Source organism: Opisthorchis viverrini, assembly GCF_000715545.1.
Source record: "Opisthorchis viverrini unplaced genomic scaffold opera_v5_702, whole genome shotgun sequence".
Lineage (NCBI taxonomy): Eukaryota > Metazoa > Platyhelminthes > Trematoda > Opisthorchiida > Opisthorchiidae > Opisthorchis > Opisthorchis viverrini.
In genome coordinates, this window is record NW_008752373.1 from 14,099 (window position 1) to 35,923 (window position 21,825).

General features: G+C 44.6%; 1 protein-coding gene across 1 annotated transcript in view; it reads left to right on the forward strand.

Moving 5' to 3' along the window:
* Window positions 1-9,152: 9,152 nt before the first annotated feature.
* Window positions 9,153-21,825, forward strand: part of T265_12010 (hypothetical protein) — a gene marked incomplete at both ends in the record, with an annotated part of 28,732 nt that continues 16,059 nt past the window's right edge. The window contains 4 exons of the mRNA XM_009178892.1: window positions 9,153-9,228; window positions 17,183-17,289; window positions 17,333-17,525; window positions 17,577-17,779. Coding sequence (XP_009177156.1) covers window positions 9,199-9,228; window positions 17,183-17,289; window positions 17,333-17,525; window positions 17,577-17,779 — 533 coding nt within the window. The remainder of the gene's footprint in view (window positions 9,229-17,182; window positions 17,290-17,332; window positions 17,526-17,576; window positions 17,780-21,825) is intronic.

Below are 21,825 nucleotides of genomic sequence, written 5' to 3' on the forward strand. Positions count from 1 at the left end.
GGCAGGTGGGCTATCACTTAGTGTTTACGATGTTACTGAATCGTACTGGGGAAAGAGATAAATCCGTATAATGGGCTATATTTGCGCGTTGGACGACTTAGCTAAGCGCGGACTGGGTGCGGAAGTCCCGATACTGGATACGGATTTTCCGCACCCGGGTGCAGAAATGTGCGGATATTCTGCAGAAATATCCGCAATCGGGTGCATAAATGTGAGGATGTTGTACGGAAATTTCCGCCCCTGGGTGCAGAAGTGTGCAGATATTGTGCGGAAATATCCGCACCCGGGTGCAGACATTCTGCAGAAATTTCTGCACCGGTGTTAACTGGGTCGAGTGATGTATTCCTACCAGCGTTTAATCGAACAACAACCACGTTTTCCTGCTAAAAGTGCAGCTTTTGGCGTATTTTGCAATTTCTTTGCCATTCTTTTCCATAATTTCAAGATTATTTTTCAATTGTCCATCCCACACACAAGTCCGGTAGAAGAATAATTCATTCATGGATTTGGCTAACATTTGTAAACATATATAAATGGCACTACGAGTAGGAATACAGTGGCCTGAGTCTAGTAATACGAAAAGGAGAATGGAGTTAATGTTTGAACAAACCTTCCGACAAGCGTTGTACTCCGTCGTGAACTTAGCTAGGGTGGAGTGAAAACAGCGCGAACTGACTCTTGTAGATTCAGTTGAACTTCAAAGTAAAGATAAAATGCTACTTAGAGTACCAGCACGCTGGGAGAGTGGTAACTAGTGAGGGCAAGAGAAGTTTCCATTATGCCACCTTGCACCGAATTCTTGAACTCTCTCAAGGTTGAAAGCGTTAGCGGTTTTAACTCCGGCAGGAGTAAGATGGGCTGCGTGCTCAGTGCGTGGCCTAGATGCTGATTGGCTAGCTTCTTACTTTACTGTTAGGCGTGAGTTTTCGAAATTAAGGAAATGACATGCAGTTAGCAAGACATAGCCTGGGAAACCCCGCATAATACTGGCGAGGCTGTAGATATACATATTCCCAATATTCCTTTCCCTGGGCAATTTTTTGCTTCTTGCGTACATTACTGGTGAATTCCAGCACCGCTCTGCCTCATGTTGCGTACCAGATCCCTCTTACTGCTCAAACCGATCTGTTCGTGCTTTTTAAAGTTGTATGGATATGCAAACACTTGTCACCAGTTTCAACGCAAAGCCTGTCTGAATGATAGTATATCCGATGTTTCTTCATATACACAGTAGTGTATGAAATCCCAGTCTTTCAACGCATGGGAAACCTGGAATCTGATTCCAGTTGAACGTTTCACTTTGCAGCACATGCATGTTACGGCATGTGCTGCTTCCGGGCGTTCGACGTCATCGTCAGCTGTATGAACCACGTACTTGGCGTACAGTGGTTGAAGCTGCCACACTTTCGTTCACCGATGATTTAGGCGTTTATCGCCACCATCAAACAGGCGCCCCAAGCAAAGGCATAAAAGCCAGCAGAAACACAGTAAGTGTGATTAGGTCAGGTTAGGGTAGGTTCTTGAGTGGTAGATAAGTGTTACGATAGAGGGGTCCATCAAACCAGGGAATCTCCAGTTCAACAACTGACGTGGTGTTGGACGCAGAACGGGAGTCTTATAACGTGTGGTTAAGTGTAAATAAGCCAAGGAAAGGAATTTAGTGCCCGAAATTAGACGAAAGCTAGAGGAAAGTCACCAATGGATGCGTCTAATTGCCCCTAATTCTAAGCGCTCACTGTCTTATGGTTTGTAACGACACCGAATCCGAGGTAGTGAATCCACAGATAAAATACAATTAATGACTTCAGTTTCTACAAGAAGTACTGGACAAAATCCTTGATTCTCAAGAGGAACGTATTCGAGTTTTGCTAATCTTACGATTTCCTCAGTGCAACCCGGTCGGCGGCCGACCGATGAAAATCATCTTCCAGGAAAGGAGAATTTGAAATCACGTACTGTGGGGATTCAGATTTGTGAAAATCAACGTGCGCGGGGATATCGACCGGAACTAAAGCACTCAGGTCAAAGATGCTGTGACAGAACATCACAGGAGAACTGAAGAGGGAAAATGTAACATTCGCATTGCACATTTTAGAGTAGCCCGCAAACAATTTCTTATTAACCGACCATCAACCCTGAGACTGTTCACACAGGACGAAATCGTGGCTCGTGGATAGCTTGCTGTAATGTCAGGAGCTTGTTACGGAAGCGTGAGGACCTGCAACAGTGGCCCACATTTGATAAGGCACGTACAGTGAGGATGAGTGATATTTGGTTACATAAGTGCGTGGTTATCAAATAATTGGACCTTTCTGGTTATAACAGCTTTAGGTGTGACCACGAGCAAAGCTCATCATAGCGAGGATCAACTATGAAGACAGTTTTTCAAAATGCCAAGAGCCCAAACTGATTTCTACGTCAGAGTTTTATATCGAAGCGGGACCGTACAACCCCAGTGATGACTGGAAAATCGACACTTCCCGGTGCTTGGTGATTTCGGCTTCCCACATATCGGCTTGACGAACTGTTGCCGTACGCCTGGCTGCACAGATCTTGAGGAGAGTTTCCGCGGAGCAAATAGGGTTACGATTAGTGCAGCGAGTACGGAACCCCATACGGTCCATACACGGACAATCCTCATCTTGTTTGAACCTGCCGTTGACACAACCTGAGCAATAGCTTGATGGAATACCTGTCGAGGAGCCGACTGGTAGTAGTAATCAGGATAACATAAATGCTCATATGCGCCTACCGAACACACGTTAGGCTATGCGAAAAGCCACAAAAATCGTCTGAAGACCTGTCGCGAACGGTTTGCGTTATTTGGAAGAACATTCGGGTTGGACGCTGTCTGTCAGGGAAACTGTCGATGTCTGCCAATGGACATTGAATAAAAATCTCAAAGAACTGTACGATTAGTTTCTGCCCCTTAATATGAACGCGCCTTTCAATAACTGCGTATAACATAACAGAGAATTTCTTACTTCCGTCATACGTCACCGAAATCGTGGGGAAGGGCTTCGGCGTCAGACGATATTCCTTAATATGAACGCGCCTTTCAATAACTGTCTATAACATAACAGAGAATTGCTTACTTCCGTCAGACGTCACCGAAATCGTGGGGGAGGACTTCGGCGTCAGACGATATGGCTGATTATAAAGCACTCAAATGAAACATAATCCTTATAGTTCAGTCAGGTTACGTAAGTGCCACTGCTACCAGCTGAACCTTGCGTGGAAAACAGAAACAACCCCGAAAATGATCTACTCATACGTAAACAATCGGCTGAAACAGTCAGACAAACTGGTAATCTTGAAGGACGTAGATGGCAATAAGGTAGCAGCTAACGCTGAGAGGGCATCAATGTTGGTGAGCCACTTCGCTTGTTTTCTCCTCTGGACACTATAAACCTATGGTACCTGCATGCTCAAAAACTCGGCAACCCCTCTCCGTCTCTACAGGAAGTAGACACATTGTTACGTCTGCTTGACTCGTCGAAATCCCCTGAAACAGAAGGCTTCAGGCCTTTTATTCTAAAGGCATTAGTGGTTTTCGTTGCTTCTCCTGTGATGACCTTTGACGATAAGTCGCTAGAGGATGGTGTATTCTCACAACGGAAGAACTTTCCGAAAGTGAAGACGAGAGCAATGCTCGGAGCTCCCAACCTATTTGATTGACAACCATTGCCACCAAAGTCTCAGAAAAGTTAGTCAAAAAGCTCTCTTTCAGTAGCGGAGCGCATCCATTTGTAAACCAATTTGATTTTGACGTGAGATTCATTTGGAACCCATCCGATTCTCAGGTCTATGATGTTCTTCAGGAACCCAATTAGCAGTGCATTATCACACTCTTTGTTTTCAGAAGAGGTTAGCATCTCAGGTCTTTCTCCTGGGGCGATCATGCGTTAGCAGTCTACTGTTCACTTGCCGCATCTGAGTGAAGTCTATGAGAGATGAACAAAACATATAGGATTATGATAGATTTTAGCAAGGTGTCCGATAGGGTAGACCACGATCTACTGGAAAAGTCGTGCGGCGTTGGGGGAGCCCATACTTTTCTTCCACTCATTTCTTCGTGAGAGACGCTTGAAAGTGAAAACACAAGGCATCTAACGCAAAACGGTGCTCCACAAGGAACCGCACTTCGACCATTACTTTTTCTCTTTCATATTGACGACCTTTTAACCACATTCAAATCGTCATGTCTCCTTCTTTCTGACGATTTGAAACAGGAGAAGATCCAGACGACCAGCGGGCACTACAGCTGGACCTAGAAAGACTTTCTAAATGGTCTGATAAAAGAAACCTGCCAATCAATTCGGAGAAGTTTGTGTTGTTGCCTGTTCGAAGGCGTACCTCACCACACTCATCTTCTAAACAGAAAAATTTACGTTTGAGCACCAATCCAAGGACCACGGCATTCTGTCCCGTGCCGGTATACAAACGAAGGAAAACACCAGCGGCGTTTACCAAAACTTCTACGCATTTTATAAGCACTGAAGAGAAGATTTTGCCTGTGGATTGAGCAATTGTTTATTGCTATCTACCCAGTTATTGTTCGACCAATATTGGAATACGGTGCCCCAGCGTGCTCTCCGGTGTCCACGGGCGGGACACACAAATTGGAAAAAGTGTAACACATAGCCATGAGGAGGATAAAACAACTACGGCCTACACATTACCCCGACAGATGCAGGGACTTTCAATTGTTCACACTCGAATATAGGCGAATAAGAACTGACCTCATTTTTGTCTTCTGTATCATATGCATAGAACACTGCCCTGTGGTTTCTATTTCCTGTGTAAGAGAAGACTATTACCCCTTCAAGTTAAGCGCATCGCGACTGGGTTCCCACACAATCTTACCTATCTTGAATAAATAGCCACATTTAGTTGTCAAGTCGGTTGTGAACGGTTTCAAACACCGGTTGGACTCGTTTTTGTTGACATGTATTTAATTATTCTGCCTGCACAAAATACATAACAGCTAGACTAGAGACATACACTGAGTTACCGATTTTGTCCTACCTAAAGTTTTATTATGTTTATAATAGAAGAAAAGTACAGAACAATTTCGCTCTTCTAACAAATCTGATTTTGACTCTGACTGGGTGTGCTAATGGGTTGCAGCCTGCCTGGATGCAGAATCACGTGGAGCTCTGATAGTGCGTGACCCCACATCCAGGGTTCTCGTGGTCTCGTGTATTTTCTGACTTTTTCGAGAAAGAGTGAGTAATTACCCTTCCAAATTAGGGCCCACAAATCAGGGCACTCTAGAACTTGTAATGGCTTATATCGGTAAAGTAGAAGAAAAAATTTAGGGTCTGGATTAATCACATATCTTGTCCAGGTTTCAAAAGTTCCCGACAATGCAATCACACGGTGAACATTTGTAACACTTTAACGCTATATACAAAGAGAAGGTTCGAAATCCGATTTGCACGCATAACTTTACGAACTTTCGTTTAGTCATACGCGTGGCCGAGACTGTTAACGACAGAATTTACAAAACGGAACGAGGGAGAGTAGGAGACGGTGCACTTATTATGTACGTGAGTCTACGTGAGTCCCGACCTCCTCTGAAAAGTTGCTTGCGTCCGTTTGATTGGATGCAAGCATTAACTGTAGCGGAAGTTGATTCCGATAGTGACCTAAAACAATTCAAAACTTGACAATCTCCATTTGCCTTTGTTACGAGTCGCTGCTGAATAACTGGCACTATATCGTACAAAACCTTGACCATTCCATATCAGGAAAACTGCATAATTTGACTGGAAAAACCTGTCGGTCATTTTGTCGACTATAAACCTTGTACCAATGGCACGTTTGTTCCACCTGATACACTTTCGATCACCGGAAAATGGGAGATACATCCGAGCAATGGGGGCCATAACATGACCAGGTAATTGAGGAGACTGAGCAGTTACGCATTGAATGTGAGAGCTTTGATGCACGAACGCCAGTGACTGCGTGATTGAGGCTTGTCTGCCAGTGTCAGTAACCACTGGTGAGTTGTGTCCCGGGGCTCGCATCCAGCTAGGCGACAGCCGTCATTCCCAATGAGCTCACTGATTAGTGTTTTCATATGTCGTCGCTAGGCGTCCACCGTCCACCACTTAGTCACTTCCCTTCAGCTCAGGTTTGGGTGGAACGAACTCCTGAGGCAGATGGTGCTCTGGCATGTAGTACACACGTCCTAATGTAACCTACGGAGCCTGAGTAATTCGCTAGTTGTGGAAGAGTTTCTTTCCTAAAACTATCTGGCGTACCTTGGCATTACTAATTCGAAGCTTCTATGAGACCCAACCAATACTTCGGAGACACTGCTGGCCAACCACTGAAAACTTTCATGTCATCTGCGCGTAGAGACCACGTCTCAGATTCATTACAGTACAATTCGCGCACACTCTGCCCATGAAAGGCAAACTGATGTCACGCCAGTGCCATAAGTTTTAGGGCTTGGTAAAGGCTAACCAGGCCCATCCGATTCGGAGGTAATGTCGTCTTCAGAAAGTCTACCGGAACCTACACAAGTTCCCAGGTAAACAATTGTATCTCTCTATCTATCTATCAATTGACTTGTCTGCAAGCATGATCATGCAAACCCCAATACTGATGAGTTTTGTGTTTGATTCCATCTAGTCTAACGGAAGCACTTTACAATTTGAAAGTGTGAAGCGCGTGCCATATCGTGCGGCAGAATTATTCAGGTTACTTCAAATGGCTTGCATTTTTGAAAGATCTGAACCAAGGGGAACAATATCGTCCCCATGACCTATCTGTAAGCGAATTTCTCGGGAGCATTTCGACCTCCGCTGTTTTAGAGGCATGCAGAGAAATCTCAAGCAGTGCATCAAAGACATTGTTGAATAGTAAGACAGGGCGACCTTGTCTTAGACCACTGGATCTGGTGAACGCGGACGAAAGCTTGTCATGTAGTCGTGCACACCCAAATGATTTCGCTTACTACATCTTTGTAAAGGATATAAATTTAGAAAGGACCCTGTTGATCATCAACCACCAAAGTTTCTGAGGATCAACATAGTCAAAAACAGCTTTCCAATGCAGAAGGGCGACTAATATGGGAGTTCGAAAGAGTGGTACTGTTTGAGACCTTGTGTCAAGTCAAAGATGTGGTCAATGCATCGTCGGCCATTTCGAAACCCAGTTTTATGCTCACGAGTTTGTTCCCCCCGATAATCGATCAATCTAGGCAAAATAATGCCAGAAAACACTCTGGAACATGCCACGATGGTTTTCGCATAACGCTCTCGTGCCCTTTTTCGAGGAGTGGGATCATGGTCGAGGTGCTCCATTCCACTGATATTCTGTTTCCGTTCGGAATCTCCCGAGCTTCTAAAACCCCTGTTATTCCACGTTGCTCCTCAAAACAGGGCTTTCGGAAATATCTGAGGGAGCGCCCGACTATCTTCACACTCCAATCGTGGAACGATCCAAGACCTTTTAATTCGTTTACTCTTAGTATGGAAACATTGCTTCTCCTTTTAATTCGATTACTCGTAGTATGGAAATACTGTTTTCTCCTGTATGACTTTGTGTGCAAGGTTGCCTCATTTGTAATGCATGCTTTGGGTGTTGAGCCATGGATTCCAGACATACTGTGCTGAACGCACTGGAGACTTCTCAATCTATGTTCCGTTATAGTGTTGGTGGAGCCTGATTTCACCGAGGTCCCATGAGGTGGAGTCTTCCGCAATGTTCACTATCCCTAATTGGGGCAACGAAATACGTAGATATTCATGGTCCGTAAGTATATTGAATGACTCGGTCTCAGAAGCTCGTCAGAACTGATGGGCAGACATGTAGGTGGTGAAGAGTCTGCGACCCAACACGCTGGAGTGCCCGTACTTGATCTCATTGAGATTTTTGGCATTTGGTGCTTTGGTGGTTGATTCACTTAATATGTTTATCATCTCTGCGTGTGTGTAAGAGCAGATGAACGTTGTTGCTTTGACCCGAGGCAATGCAGGGGAGACTGAGGAGTTACGAACAGTCGCTCCTTAATCTATAGTTGTCATAATATCCGGCCACCATGTAATGAAGTCGTTTCTGGCGGACCTGGTGATGTTAAATAATTCTCTTTGTTTAGGCACACCTGCAACGCTAACTTTGAGGACCATGTTTTATCTGGAATTCAATCTGTCTTTGTATTATTTTAGCATGGCAGTCCGTTGTTGGATAGATGTCTTGAATGTCAGCTACTGGCTTCCCACCTTAATTAGGTGTTTCAGTTTGGCTTCTTTTGTGGCGTTGTCCGTGGGATTGGTTAGATATATCAATCGGGCGATTTTGGTAAAGTCGACTTCTTAGTCTTGTAAGATATCATCCAGGTTCCATTTTGGACTATATACCTAAACGCATTGTTTCCAGCAGGTACGGCTTCGTTCACCTAGGATAGGTGGATATCAAAGAGGACAGACACATCGGGGGGGCAGTGACGAGTTACTCCTTCAGTGTCATTCGTCGTTATGGAATCTAGGCAGTTGTGCATTGAAAACAGTGACTTTAATGAATGTGTGCTGCAGGCGTCGTTAACTGCTGTGTCCCATCTCGCTGTCTCTTTCCTAGAAGGCGGAGGTTGTCAGCACGGCTGTGCTGTTCATAGCTCCCGCACTTCGCTGCCAAGCCAAATAATGATCATACTTGGTGCACACATGGCTGGAAGACAAGAGCTCCATGTGGTATATAACGCATTGTCATGTGTATGAAGTGTGACCCTCGGTTGATGTTAACAACCATTTGAAACCTGCTTTTGAGTTGATAGTCTTTGTTGGTCTGAGGCGTTTGCTCGTTACTGTCTTCGGTGCATAGAGACGGGCCGTTGGACTGACCGAAGTCCATGTTATTGCGAACCCAGTGAACGCCGCTATCTACAATTTTCGGTCATCCTTAGAATTCATTATCAAAAGCCTCAACGCTTCCGTCCTTCTACTCCGGCGGCGATACTGAAAACCGCGACATATACGATGTGGCTGACTAGCTCAAACGATTGTTATTAGGAATGATGATGGGTTAAAGTCAGGTAATATCAAGCTATGCCGTGCATCGTTCATCAATCCACTAAGTTGCGTCAAAGTGCCTGTGTTTCCTACTAATATTCACTTTGACCGTCTCCTCTTTTCAGATACTTACTCAGTCATTGAGTGACATTCCATTTCGCTCACAATACCAGCTGAAATGTGCACACCTGCAGACAACCGAATTATAGTAAGTTACTTAAATAGTTAGCTGGTGTTTTTTACATGTTTATCAATTCATGCATTCGAGTGGTAGTATCCTCTCTCATATATGGGGAACTTTTTATCCTAGACAGTAATGTGTCCGTGTGAGCTACCAGGATGTACGCTCGGAATTCATAATTTTTGCTCAATTTGAAAGTGACTTGCACTGTCGTCTGGAGTCTCCCACCCCCAACTATCTCGGTCGGAATTGCCAGTTCTTCTCAGCATTTGCGGGACAAGCGATAAGCAAGACCGATTTTTAACCACACTGTATAATTTTTTTTGCGGTTTTCCGTGCAAATCATTCGTATGATGTAAAATTTCCAACGCGTGTTACACATGAAACAGTCGTTTGGTGGATTAACGCAACATGAATTTAAAAACACCGTAATGGTCGGTCTTTTTTGCGAATGAATGTGCCCAGTGACACGATGTTAAGGTAATGGTCGAACAATTTCCGTCGTCAAGCTGCACTTCAGTGGCCTTGTAGCTTTTCAGGGAAAAACTTGTAAGTTGGCCGGGGCTTGCAATTCTGCACCAATAAGGTTGCCATAGTTTGGGAGATAGCACCTTTGTGTTGTTGCCATGAGCGGATGACTGAACTGTTCGGGGTCTGGGCCACTGGCTTTTTTATGCTTTTTACCAACACCTTTAATTTCGATTTTGTTTACTTAGTTACTCCGTTTCCGAGTGATATGTGGGAGCCGTCTTCCAGGTTGGATTACAAAACGTCTCTCCAATGCCGACAAGAGAAGTAATCCCATTGCGGTATCAATGACACCTGAAAAGGTCAGCTAAAGGAGGTTACTTGGGGGATGTTAGGCAATGGAATTGGGAGGCCCCAGACAGCCGACCGAAAGTGGCGTTTCCTGACTGAATGTTCTCCTTTTATCTGGGTAATTGTTTCGGTTGAATCCGGGCGCGACTTTAGGTCCATCCCTGATATGTGAGTTTTGTTACAATCAGACACAATATTTTCAACTGTCACCCTTCTCTTGGACCAATGGATTTTAGTAAAGAGGCGGATGGGCTTTGTACTTTGTATTATTCCAAATATGTGTTTCGAACTGAAGATCTCCTGGTTTAGTAGATGACACAAAAGTAAGTGTCATTTGGATTGCAAAAGTCTACATGCTGTTAGTCTGCTCACCATTTTACCAAGTCTCAGGCATTAGATCGCCTTCTGGTATTTACCTCTGTACACCGACAAAACATACATCTAGCAACCGCACCATAATCGATCTCCCCGAAAGTTCAATTTTTTATTTCTTGATTCTTAATGGCAAAATAAATGTGCTTTAGGTTGCATCTAGCTAGAAGGGCCTTCGGCGAATTAGGTTCTGTGTACGATAACGCTCAGCTGTAGCACCCTTCCGGTGCCTATCTGCCAGGCCACCCGAAGGGAGCACGAGGACTGGGATACTGCTAGGTTGCCCGAGCCTAGACACGGGAAGTCGAGGGGCATAGGTCGGGTTCGAACTACCGACCTTCCGGTCAGCAATTTCGCGCTCTAACCACTTGGGCCATCTCGCCCCCAATTAGGTTCTGTGTATCTAATATGAAAACGAACAGTCTACTTATTGAGCTTCCAAAGGGGCTTCAGGTGATCACAGGCCCTCTGCCCGAATGGCCAAGTCCATTCTCTTCGGGTTATCGAAATTGCGAGAAGACATAACTGACGAGTTGTTAGCATTTTTCTCATTTTTTTTACATTCATCGGTTTCCCATATAGGGCGTACGTTTTTTTAATTCCGTGCATGGTAAGATTTTAATAAGTCAGCAACATCAGTGTTGGTAGTGATGCTTCAGTACAGTAACTATGATAAAAACAATTACAACAAGGAGCAACACTCAGGAGAGGTGGGTTGTTCTCACATACTTAACTAAGTAGACAGATTTTCATAAAGGAAGCTACTCACAAGGTGCTGAAAATTTCTTCAACAGCCCACGACCGGTTTTGCCCTTCTCGAAAACAGTCCAATTTGGGTTCCAGTAGATCATATGATTGACGGAAACTCGGGGACTGTGCCTACCTGATGAGCCCCAAGAAGGGCGAAACCGGTCGTGGGCTATCGAAGAGTTTTCTGCATCCTTGTGAGTAGTTTCCTTTATGAAAATATACTGCGATATCTCGAATATCGTGCCAACTGAATCATGAGGCGGCCTGTGTGCAGCACATTCAATTGCAGAATATCATAAACGAGAGATTCAATTGATTCCCTCGTGAAAACCAAATTAATTTACAAATGAGTGTATTTCTCGAAAGCAGACAGATTTTTTCATTCGCTACCTCACACAGACAGAAAACCAGTCGCCTGCGGTCGATCAATATTGTCTCGCTAAGTGTCCGTAACTTCAAAGTTTGATTACGTAACGGGGATTTGAATGATTGCCTGCGATAACGGGATGGACTGTGGTCAGTCGTCGTCTGGCAGTAGATGTTGCTGGATTCGTGGATGTCAGCCGTCAAATAACTAGTTGTTGTTGCCTTGTAATCATTTTGGCAACTGTCCAGCGATGTGTTGGAAGCGGCATCAATCAGTTCTGTCGATATAAATGTCACCGTAACTGCCAGGCGAACGATGTGTGTCGTAAGCACCAGGTAGATCAAATCCCCAACTTTGGTTGGCGTGAAGTTTCAGGACTACACCTAGGTTAGCTACCCCTTACTATGCAGGCAGAAAAGTGCGGTACAAAATTTCCATTTGCTCATGTTGGCAGTTCCCAGTATGTTGTTTGTTTTTCCGGTGATGGCGGCCGTGTTCGCTTCAGGTTTCCACATGCCACATGTTTCGACAAACCACTTCGGTAACTGTAACCCAAAAAGTTTCGTTTCAAAAAATTTTCTTCGTGCTGCTCATGAGGAGTACAGATGTAAGTTGCGCTGTGAAACATTGTCTTGATTAGGCCCTGTTTACAGGTGACTAATTGTTCCGCCCCCTGTTTATTTTATTGTTTATTGGGAGATGTCGCTAGTTGGTGTGTTGTTCGTGTATGTTTCAATCAACACATTCAGGATGACTGGATTAGCTCTTTCTCGTCAGACACATCACGGAAGAGAAAAAATGAGCTAAAGTAGTGATAGTAGTATCGTGTGATGTCGCCGACACAATGCCTGTAAAATGTGACGCTTGTAGTATAATCAAGTAGTATCAGCTCGGAGGATTTGTCACAAACCCTAGAGCCAAAGAAGCATCCATATGACGTGGCCAATCGAAGCAGAGGCAGATTTTCTGGAATCACTATGAATAGGCTTCGTACAGAGAAGAATACGACCTTTGAATAGGTCAGATGGAATCTCCGTTGAAATGTTTGGCTGACCTTTTCGTCATCGTTTTTTTAACAGCAGCGCACAATCAATACTAATAGACACTTTGATGTTAAAACAGCTCGTTTGGTCCGGAAAGTTTGCCCAATTCCTTTTGGCATCTTTGACATGACCAGTTGTTTTGGCCGCATGCTTGGCCGGATAAGAAAGCCGCTGTGTTGTAGAGTTTCGACCGCTTCAATCCACAGACGTTATGTCGATTAAACCATTAGTTCCACCGGTGGATAACATGTCAGTTTACTTTTTACTTTTTCCTGGTTTACCCCAGATTGAAGTTGGGGTTTCTTAGGTGTTCCGCCACGAATATATTAGGAGGATTTTAGGCACCCATTGAGTTACACTATGGATTGTTCACGTGTTGTCCCTGAGCCTCATACCACGTTGATCACTGTTTGAAATTCCAATTGTCGCAGCCTTCTTGGACTCCGGCTTAGAGTTGGAATATGTCTGACATCTTGCTCCGTAACTTTTACACTGTAGTGCTCTTGCGCTAACGAACGCCGAATCCGCGGTCAGGTTTTTGAGTCAAAGGCTTCGGTCGAGATCTTAGTCACATTCCCAGCTAGGTTTGGTCGCTCTGATGCTATCTCACCCCGTATACAACGATTACCTACGCATATTCGGGCAAATTCATACCACACAGGCCGTCACTTGGGTATGCCAGACCAATCGCCTTATTTTCTGCGTATCCAGGGCGAGTAATAGAAAACAGGCTTCTACTGACTGCTCCCACTCCTGTTGATTATTACCTCATTGCTCCTTTCTTGCTCCACCAATCGTTCTTCGTAGGTCCGAGTTGAAGGCTTATGAGCCATGCACCCTGTGGAGCGACACACGCGCCGCTTGGCGTTCCCTTTTCGTATCTCGCTAGTGTGTTTCCATCGCGCCTTTTAACCTCTGGGACTGGCTGACCAAGCTGGCCAACAAGCTACTTTATCAATAAACATCTTTGCAATTGCTGTAACTCGGATGCGAGATTCACCTACCGTATTTGGGCTAGATGCCACTTGCCACGAACTTTAGGTGATTTTAGAACCGTCGGAGTGAGTTTCACCGATCTTGATGCAGGTATCTGCTCCCTAGTTGGGACTAGTCTACTGGGATGGAGCCTTGTGAAGGATGTCCTGGATTTGGTTTGTTTGTTGACCAACAATTCCTAATTCTTAGTTCCTGTAGCTGTGGTTTGATAAAATATGTGATCTCTGGAACCATTCAACCTCCAGTCCAGCATGAAAGGTTCGGATATTGTTCCTGTCGCTGAAGATTTCGGTTCATGAACCGGACGTCGGAGCCCATCTAGGATGCGACTTGATGTCTTTTTTAAGTGGACACAATGAAAATGCTGAAGCTCTTGACAACTTTTTACTCATCACCGTCCGTTCTTCAGTAGCACTGATTTTGGTTACATTGGGCGCCCTTGTGTTACCTGGTATTCACTTGCTTATGAGTGGCGTTGAAGCCCCTAACTATGGATGAGCAGACCATATCTTTTACCAGCGATTTTTCTGGAAAACTTAAAAATTCGTTGCTTGCTCTCACGAGGTATAAACGAGGAAGTTGGATTGAGTCACATGTTCGAAATAGAAACAGTTCAGGGACTTATAAATACCGCATTCTTGGAAGATCTCCGCTGTAATTGGGACGAGGTAAGCACCGCCATCTTTACGGCGGGATGTACAGCATGTGTTGTTTTGGATTGTATTTCTAAGAGTTCATTGTTAGTGGCCAATGTGAGAAGCCGTATTAATTCAGCCACTTAACATGCCTCAATCCAAGTATATCTTGTGGATGGATTGATAGGCCCGATGTAAACCGGTATCCGGAAATGGCAGAAGCTAGTGCAGCTGGTAATATCCGAAAACGGTTCCGACTCACACATGGGACAAGGCCCAAAGGACACTCGAAGGTAATAGGGGTGTACAACAAGAACGAAGGTCTTCGATACAGAGGGGATTATTATCAGCCACAACTACATTCGCTGTCCACCTATGCGTCTTTTATTCGACCTAGGTGGTCCTGGGTATAGACTTTCCTCCAGCTATAGTATTGTGATATGAGTTTCTGACTTGAACCGCCCTCGGATAGAAGGGTTTGATGAACTTCGGCCATCGTCGTTTTATTCTATCTCAACTAGTATGTTGAGACTACCTTGGAACCAAGGATGCGTCCGAGGGAGCACCGTGCGTTGATCTAAAAAAGTACCCGAAGCAACTGCTACAACTGTACGTCTCACCCACATTCTGACACCGCCGCTGTTCTCAATAGCTATTCAGCGCCTTACCCTGGTGCTTATTACACAAGTCTGAGGGCATAAGACAGGTGCTAGATTAGATTAGACTATATTGGTCAAACAGTGCGACTCATGCTACCGGCGCTTCTGTTTCAGTTATCCACTCAGGGAGTGATCGATTATTGTACATAGATGTGGCCAAAAGGGACTGACTGCCTTAGAATTTTACAACTATTATCCGTTCCGTTTCTTTGAACACTTCGGATCGCATTAAGTTGTACGACAAGCTGTCAAAAGTTCTCACACAACCAGTAGGGTTCTTCAATGTAGCCTCCTCATATTTATTTGTTCACTTCCACTACTGGCATCAACATAATGCGCACTCTCCACGGAACCCTGAATTTGGGCATGGAACTCTTAGCTGAAGAGCTATCGGTGGGCTCGAATTATGCGAAGGAAATTGTTCTGTTTTTGGTTTTGTTGCCTCCACATGAACTACTCGACAGCAGAAGTGATCGCTTCTTTTGCATGCGCCTCACACCTTCAAACTATGCGGTACTATTCAGGATTTCGCATCCCGTTGTATCGTGTATGCCATCGGAGCGAAGAGCTTGGATTGGTAGATTGGCGTACGTATGTTTGCGGTTGCGTGTGTGATGAGCTTACGTTGGCACACGCATCACCAGGGCATGGGCTACATTCGCGATTCGTCTAAAATTCGGCTTTAGAAACGAGCTCCACTGATGCCAGAGAATCACGCTGTATTCTAAACTCCAAAGCCTTGCCGACGCAAGACTTGCAGAGGACAGGTCGTGACGTGGAAGTGCCAGACGGATACTCCTAGGACTCAGGTTGATGCGCTTTCTTGACTGGAATCAACATGGTTTTCCTTGTACATGTTTAGAAACCCTACAGGGCATCTCACATGAGCGTGCTGTCACCTCTTAGCCTGTCTGTCGTTCGCTGGGTAAAGCTCACAAAGGACATCGCTCCGACTCCTTCGATTACGGTCTACCCTGACATGATGCCCGGATACGATTATTGCATTAATGTTTGAATATGTGGTCACTTTGTTTTCTACCGTGCTTTTCGCGATGTGAGGCTTTCTCCGGCATGTACCCAATCCTTCACTTCCGCTTCATGCCGTAGGACAGCCATGGTAGTATGTTGGGATGTATTTCTATCTACATTGACGACAATGGTACCGTGAACTAGAGATTTCGCTCGAAATGTGCCTTGATATCACATTAGTTTGCACCATCTACTTTAAGGCAACCTTGATTTGTTAGTGTATCGACTTTTCAAGTTTCCTGTCAACGGTTTTGAAAGGAGTTTAGTCGAAGCACTACTTCACAAAGCAGGATGGGCGGAAACTCCTAATGAGTTGCAAAAACGAGAGGAAATTTTTGGATAAATCCTTCTCCGCAATGGACACCCGCGTGTTTTATTGGAGTAGATAGTCTGCAAAGCCTAAGGGGATCCCGGTTACCACTAAAAATAAACAGGCTTTCTCACGGTTATCACTTTCCAAACAGCACACAAAAAACAACACTTTTCCGGCCTCACCTTTAGGAACAGCTGAATCCGTCGCAGTACTCAGACGGTGTATCAGTCAACCTTTAGGACTAGACCTTACTGCCACTTGTGTATCGTTCTTCTGTAGCTGTGGCGACACCTTGACTGACCCGTTCACTGTTTCTTCCGGAGCGTCGTCAAATCCTTACTGGATTACTTGTATTCCTTCGACAATCATTCTCAGGAAGAAGTCCGTTGCAACCGATTGTAAGGCGCCTGGCGGCCGCAGTTCACTCGGTTGGCCCCTGACATGTTTGCATTTCTGTTACTCCATCGAATATCCCGGGTGTCAGCTCTCGATTCGGTGAGAATGACGTGCTTGGGTTCAATTGGTTGCCCGCTGATATACAGAGACCTCTACTTATCAAACTGGTCATTCTTCTGGCTCTTTCAACGATTTACTCTTAATATGGACCTTTCGGAACGGCAACTTTTTATCGATTGATACAGTAGGTCACGGGCAAAAGCATTCATCCATTAATTGGTTACTCCCCCTAACATGTCTTTATCTAGCACCCGGTCGAACGGGTCTACGTGTTCATTTTCTGTAGCTAGCTGGATATCCGCTTCAAACTAGGAACCTCAGTAACTCCAAAATTTCATCGACCTCTCCCCAGTGAATAATGGCTGTCTGTGGCTTGTTGTAGATCCTTCTTACTCCCAAACACTTGGGACCGATAGATTGGGTTTTTCCTGTGTTTTCGACCCGTGGACTGTGTCAAGCCACCTTATCTGTTTATTTCCTCCGGTATCCAATTGATTGCACAATAGTGATCTTATGTTTTTCCAATTGTTTGCATGTTGTAGTTGGGTGATGACTATCGGGGCTTCGATGTCAGACAATTTTGCCTACCTCCGCGATATGCGAATTACGTTGAGAGTGTTCTCATACCCAACGGAATGTTGAAAGATCGGTATGTGGTTTAATTCGTTCTTTCACCCGCTCACTTTCTACAGCATCGAGAAATTAGCTTTGGATATTGTAACCAGTTTTGAAAATGACAACGCTCGCTCTCTCACCCTATTGTGTGTTCTGAAGGGAGGCTTCAAATTCCTTGCTGATCTAGTCGATGGATTGGAGTTGACTATTCGAGCCAGAGAAACGAGTATTACAATGTCTATGGATTTCGTACGGATTAAAAGTTATGTGGTATGTATATTTCAGCCTAGGTCTTAATGGACTCCCTTTTCGTTTTCCTAGAATGACAAATCCCACCACGAACCTATTCTTACTGGCTTGGATGATCCGAAAACCCTCAAGGGAAAGGTATTTTACCTCATTTTGTATATATATTTTGTTCAGGATATTCTGGTTGTCGAAGATATCATCGATACGGGCAACACAATGAAAGTTCTTCTCAGCTACCTAGAGACCCTTTCGCCACGTTCTGTGCGCGTTGCTAGGTAAATACATATTTGAAGATTGTGATCTCTACCGTTCATTGGAAGTAACACCACTCACCGTTCTCTCCCGTTCTCTCTCACCGTTCTCTGCGGTTGTATAACCTTTATCATGTTGCTCGCTTGACGATCATGATATGTGGCGGACCACAGGATCCGCTGTCCACCAGGAGCTCGTAACCTCTAGTGCAGCTCACTTTTTTGATGCTCCATCATCCTGGATGTGTGGTTCGCTTTGTAATCTCGCATTCCAGTGTGAACCGAACTGTTTTTAAGGGGACTTAAGATTAGACTTCTTACGCTGTGAAGATTTATCAGCAGTCGCGTTTTGGTTCGTAGAGGCTGTTGATAGTCAAGGGAAGTTATCCTCCCAGTAAAAGACCGTGAGGAACCCTGTGACGAGTTCCACGCGATGAATGCATTTCTGTACCTCGTCTTTAGTTTCGGGCGAGACGGCCCGAGTGGTTGGAGCGCGGATTTACTGACCGGAAGGTCCGTGGTTCGAACCCTACCTCTGCCTCTCGATTTTCTCTGTCTAGGCTTGGGCAACGTGGCAGTATCCCAGCCCTCGTGCAAACTTCAGGTGACATGGCAGTTAGGCACCGAAAGGGTGCTAGAGCTGAACGATTGTTATTTAACTCATCTTTAGTTTCAAATTCTACAGAAGTAGGTCATTAACTCAGTTCAGTCATGGCGCGTTTGGTACTTTCCTTGAACATCACTGCAACTTTATGAACAAGGGGTTAGTCAAATTAGAACCAGCGGCGCTACAATACATGGCTACTGATCATGCAGTTTTTTTCAAGTGAAGTTCACTCACTCTCTAGAATGCTTAAAATGGCACCACCAGGATTACGTCAAAATGGTGCTTAACGGATGTAGTTCACTTTTGTATTCATGAGAGAATATTCGATGTTGGTAAATTAAATGTTTTTAGACATTTCAGATTGTTATATCCAACCTGAACACATGATATGTGACTGCAAGTTCAGCTGAGAACGGACTCAATAGCATAAAGCTTTCCAGTCAGTTGATGACCCTAGTTTCGCTTATAGGACAGTCTAGAAAACGTGAAAACCGTTCTAAGATCGCTGAGAACGAGTATTTGGTCGAGGAACTTGACTTCCAGTTTTTTGGTCATCCAAACAACATCCATTCTGTTTGAAGTGTCGAACAAACAAACAAACCGTTAAGTGTAGCGCTGTACGAAATTCCATATGCGCACTCTAGAGACCGGCGAAAATGAAAGAATGTGCGCCCTTCGGAGAAAGACTTGGAGCAGTATATGTAGTTGTTGGGGGTGCGCATCTGACCCGGACAATAACATGAAAAATAGGACTCAAGGATAAAATGGCTGGAAGACTTTGATGTATACTAGCTGCAGCGGGTTTTCCGTAATAACCTTCAAGCAGATAGCACAGGGCTAGGTAAACGTCTTCCAATGTATATCTGAGACTCTGCCTACTTGAACGAGACTACTTGTTAGTCAATGATGGATTACTCTCGGAGGTGGTAGCATAAAGGTGATCGTTCAACTGTGGTAACCTTTCGGCTCCTAACTGCCATGCTCCCCAAAGGAAGCACGAGGGCTAGGTTACTTCCAGGTTGCCCAATCCCAGACAGGGTAATTCGAGATGCAGAGGTCAGGTTCGAACCACGGACCTTCCAGTCAGTAAGTCCTTGCTCTAACCACTGAGCCATCTTGCCCCTCGGAGATTGTTCTAAGATTCGACTGATTGGTTGTTTTGATGGCTGCTTTAAGGGCTTTACGTTCGGTATTCGACGAAAGCCATTGCGCCGGCCAGTTAATGAGCGCAGAACATGCAGTTGTTCGGTCAGTTCCATTTTTTTCTCAGCTTCGTGTTCACTGTAGGGCGGTATTTTATTCATTAATTCAGGTGCAACAGCTTTTTTGTGCTTGATAAAAACAAATCACTAGTCATTCAATTATGAATAAATGGGTCTCCAAGGTCGCTTCCAGCCTGAATAAACGAAAATTGCGTCCTCCAAATTTGTTCCCTGTCTAGTCGAAACCGTCTCATCTCCACTTTAGTGGCAAAACATCGAAAAATATTGGTCTCCAGAACGTCTTCTACAGTTGCACTTTTTTACAAATAGTTTCTGAACAATGTGTAGTACGAAAATCCAAGTAGATTCGTTATAATACATCTGTGCACGACCCGAAGCATTGCAGCTGTTGTGCTTCACCCAGTTTTATCATTCGTGTGGCTCCGTCATTCAATGGCCTCAGTACACAGAAATGAGGTTTTGGGCTGTATAAGTACTGCTTACTTTAAATGAGCTTTCGTCTTATCGCTGTCTGGAAACTAGAACCAGCATGGTTTCGGATCTATCTGATTATCCAACCGACTAGTGGCGTTTGAAACTTCAAATTGACCAAATTTCCTCCCATCATCAACAGTCGATAAGAGGAAGGATAATTTCACGAGATGGGTGAAACTTCCTTTTGAGAAGTAGTCAACCACATGATGTGGTTCCCGTTGTTGAAGGATGAGTGGCGTTGTATCCTGTCTAAGTGAGAGCTAGTCACGCTGCTGATCATCCGCCAGCGATCAAATGGTCAAATGTGAAACCACTGGCCGAAAGATCGCGCGTTCGAGACTCTGAGTTTCGTGATGTCCTCGATGCGGATCATTCTTAACAAGGATGAAACAGCTGTACAGTGCTGTTCGGCTTTTTAGCATATGTTTGCTTCACTGACTGCATGGAATCTATTGAAAACGACCAAATCCTCTCCCATCGTTATCATCAAACTTGTTTGTTATTTCCGCCTTCAATAACCAGAAAATATGACTAGCATTGCATGTCAACAAAAGGGTGATGTGTTCATCCCCGTTTGCAACCTGACAACGAAACCTTTGTTGGGATAAGCGCGAAAAGATCAAGAGAATTTGGTGGCCATGAAAAATGTCCATGAACTTGTAACCACCACTTGATTCGGGAATTCGTCCTCACTCTTGTTTGGTTTTCAGTCCAACGTACTGAAATTTTGTGATCGTCGTAGACTCTTTTGCAAAATGCATCCGTTATTGACAACTGCGTTCCTCAAAATACACTGTTATGTGTGGGCTTCATACGAACGACAGTTACTGACCTTTTCTGGTGTTTGTCAATGTTGCAGTCACTCTTGTGAGGAGTTGCCCCGTCCGGTGTATTTTTTTGGGTATGATTGATGTAAAACATCCTTTCTATCGAGCTGACTGTCTCCATGGTCGTTTTCTTTCACGTCTATGCTCTGGATACACTGAGTCTGTTGGTTCTTGGTGTTTCGCACCAACGGTGACTCCTCACGCAGTAACCCGAGTCTCATACATGAATCATTACCACTCGACACCAACCACACTCTAGTGATCACCAGGTTCCAAGTGGCGAGTTAGTTAGTTATAAGACCACTTGTTTTTTTTCGCGGTAACTCTGCTTGCGCTTAATGGAACCAAATGGTTTTCGGGTGAAACATTCCGTTAAAAAAACAAACTGGCTTGAAAACTAAAAGCGAAAAGCAAGAATGACGTGATATGCTGTTATTTTACGCAGAGAGTTTTTGGTCGACGTTACTTTTTCTCGAAACCTTTATAATCGGCAATATTTTTTCTGTATGTTCGAATGACATTTGGACTAAAGTTTCTCCGTCTCCATCCAAAAACAAACGTGAAACCAGCTTTGAATACTGGTAGACTAGCGTACCCAGATTTTCAGTGTGGTTGGAATCAGGGCTCCAAGGATGCCGGTCCAACTGCCTACTCGTGACAACGAATGGTATGATTCGCTGTTTCAGCTTCTGGCTATACACATCCAGTGGTTAGTAGCCATTCGTTTACTCAGTTCCCATTTCGAAATTGCACTCCAAAGTAGCACTTTTCGTCCGCATGTGATATTTATTACCGAACTAACGTGGGCTATAACATTTCAAGTCTGATCCAAAAGTACACAAATTCTTCTGACCGCCAATGATGCTACAGCGCTGCTGTTGACTTCGGGTAGCAGGAGATTTAATTCGAGAGTATCGGAATTGGCCCATTTTGCGCGGT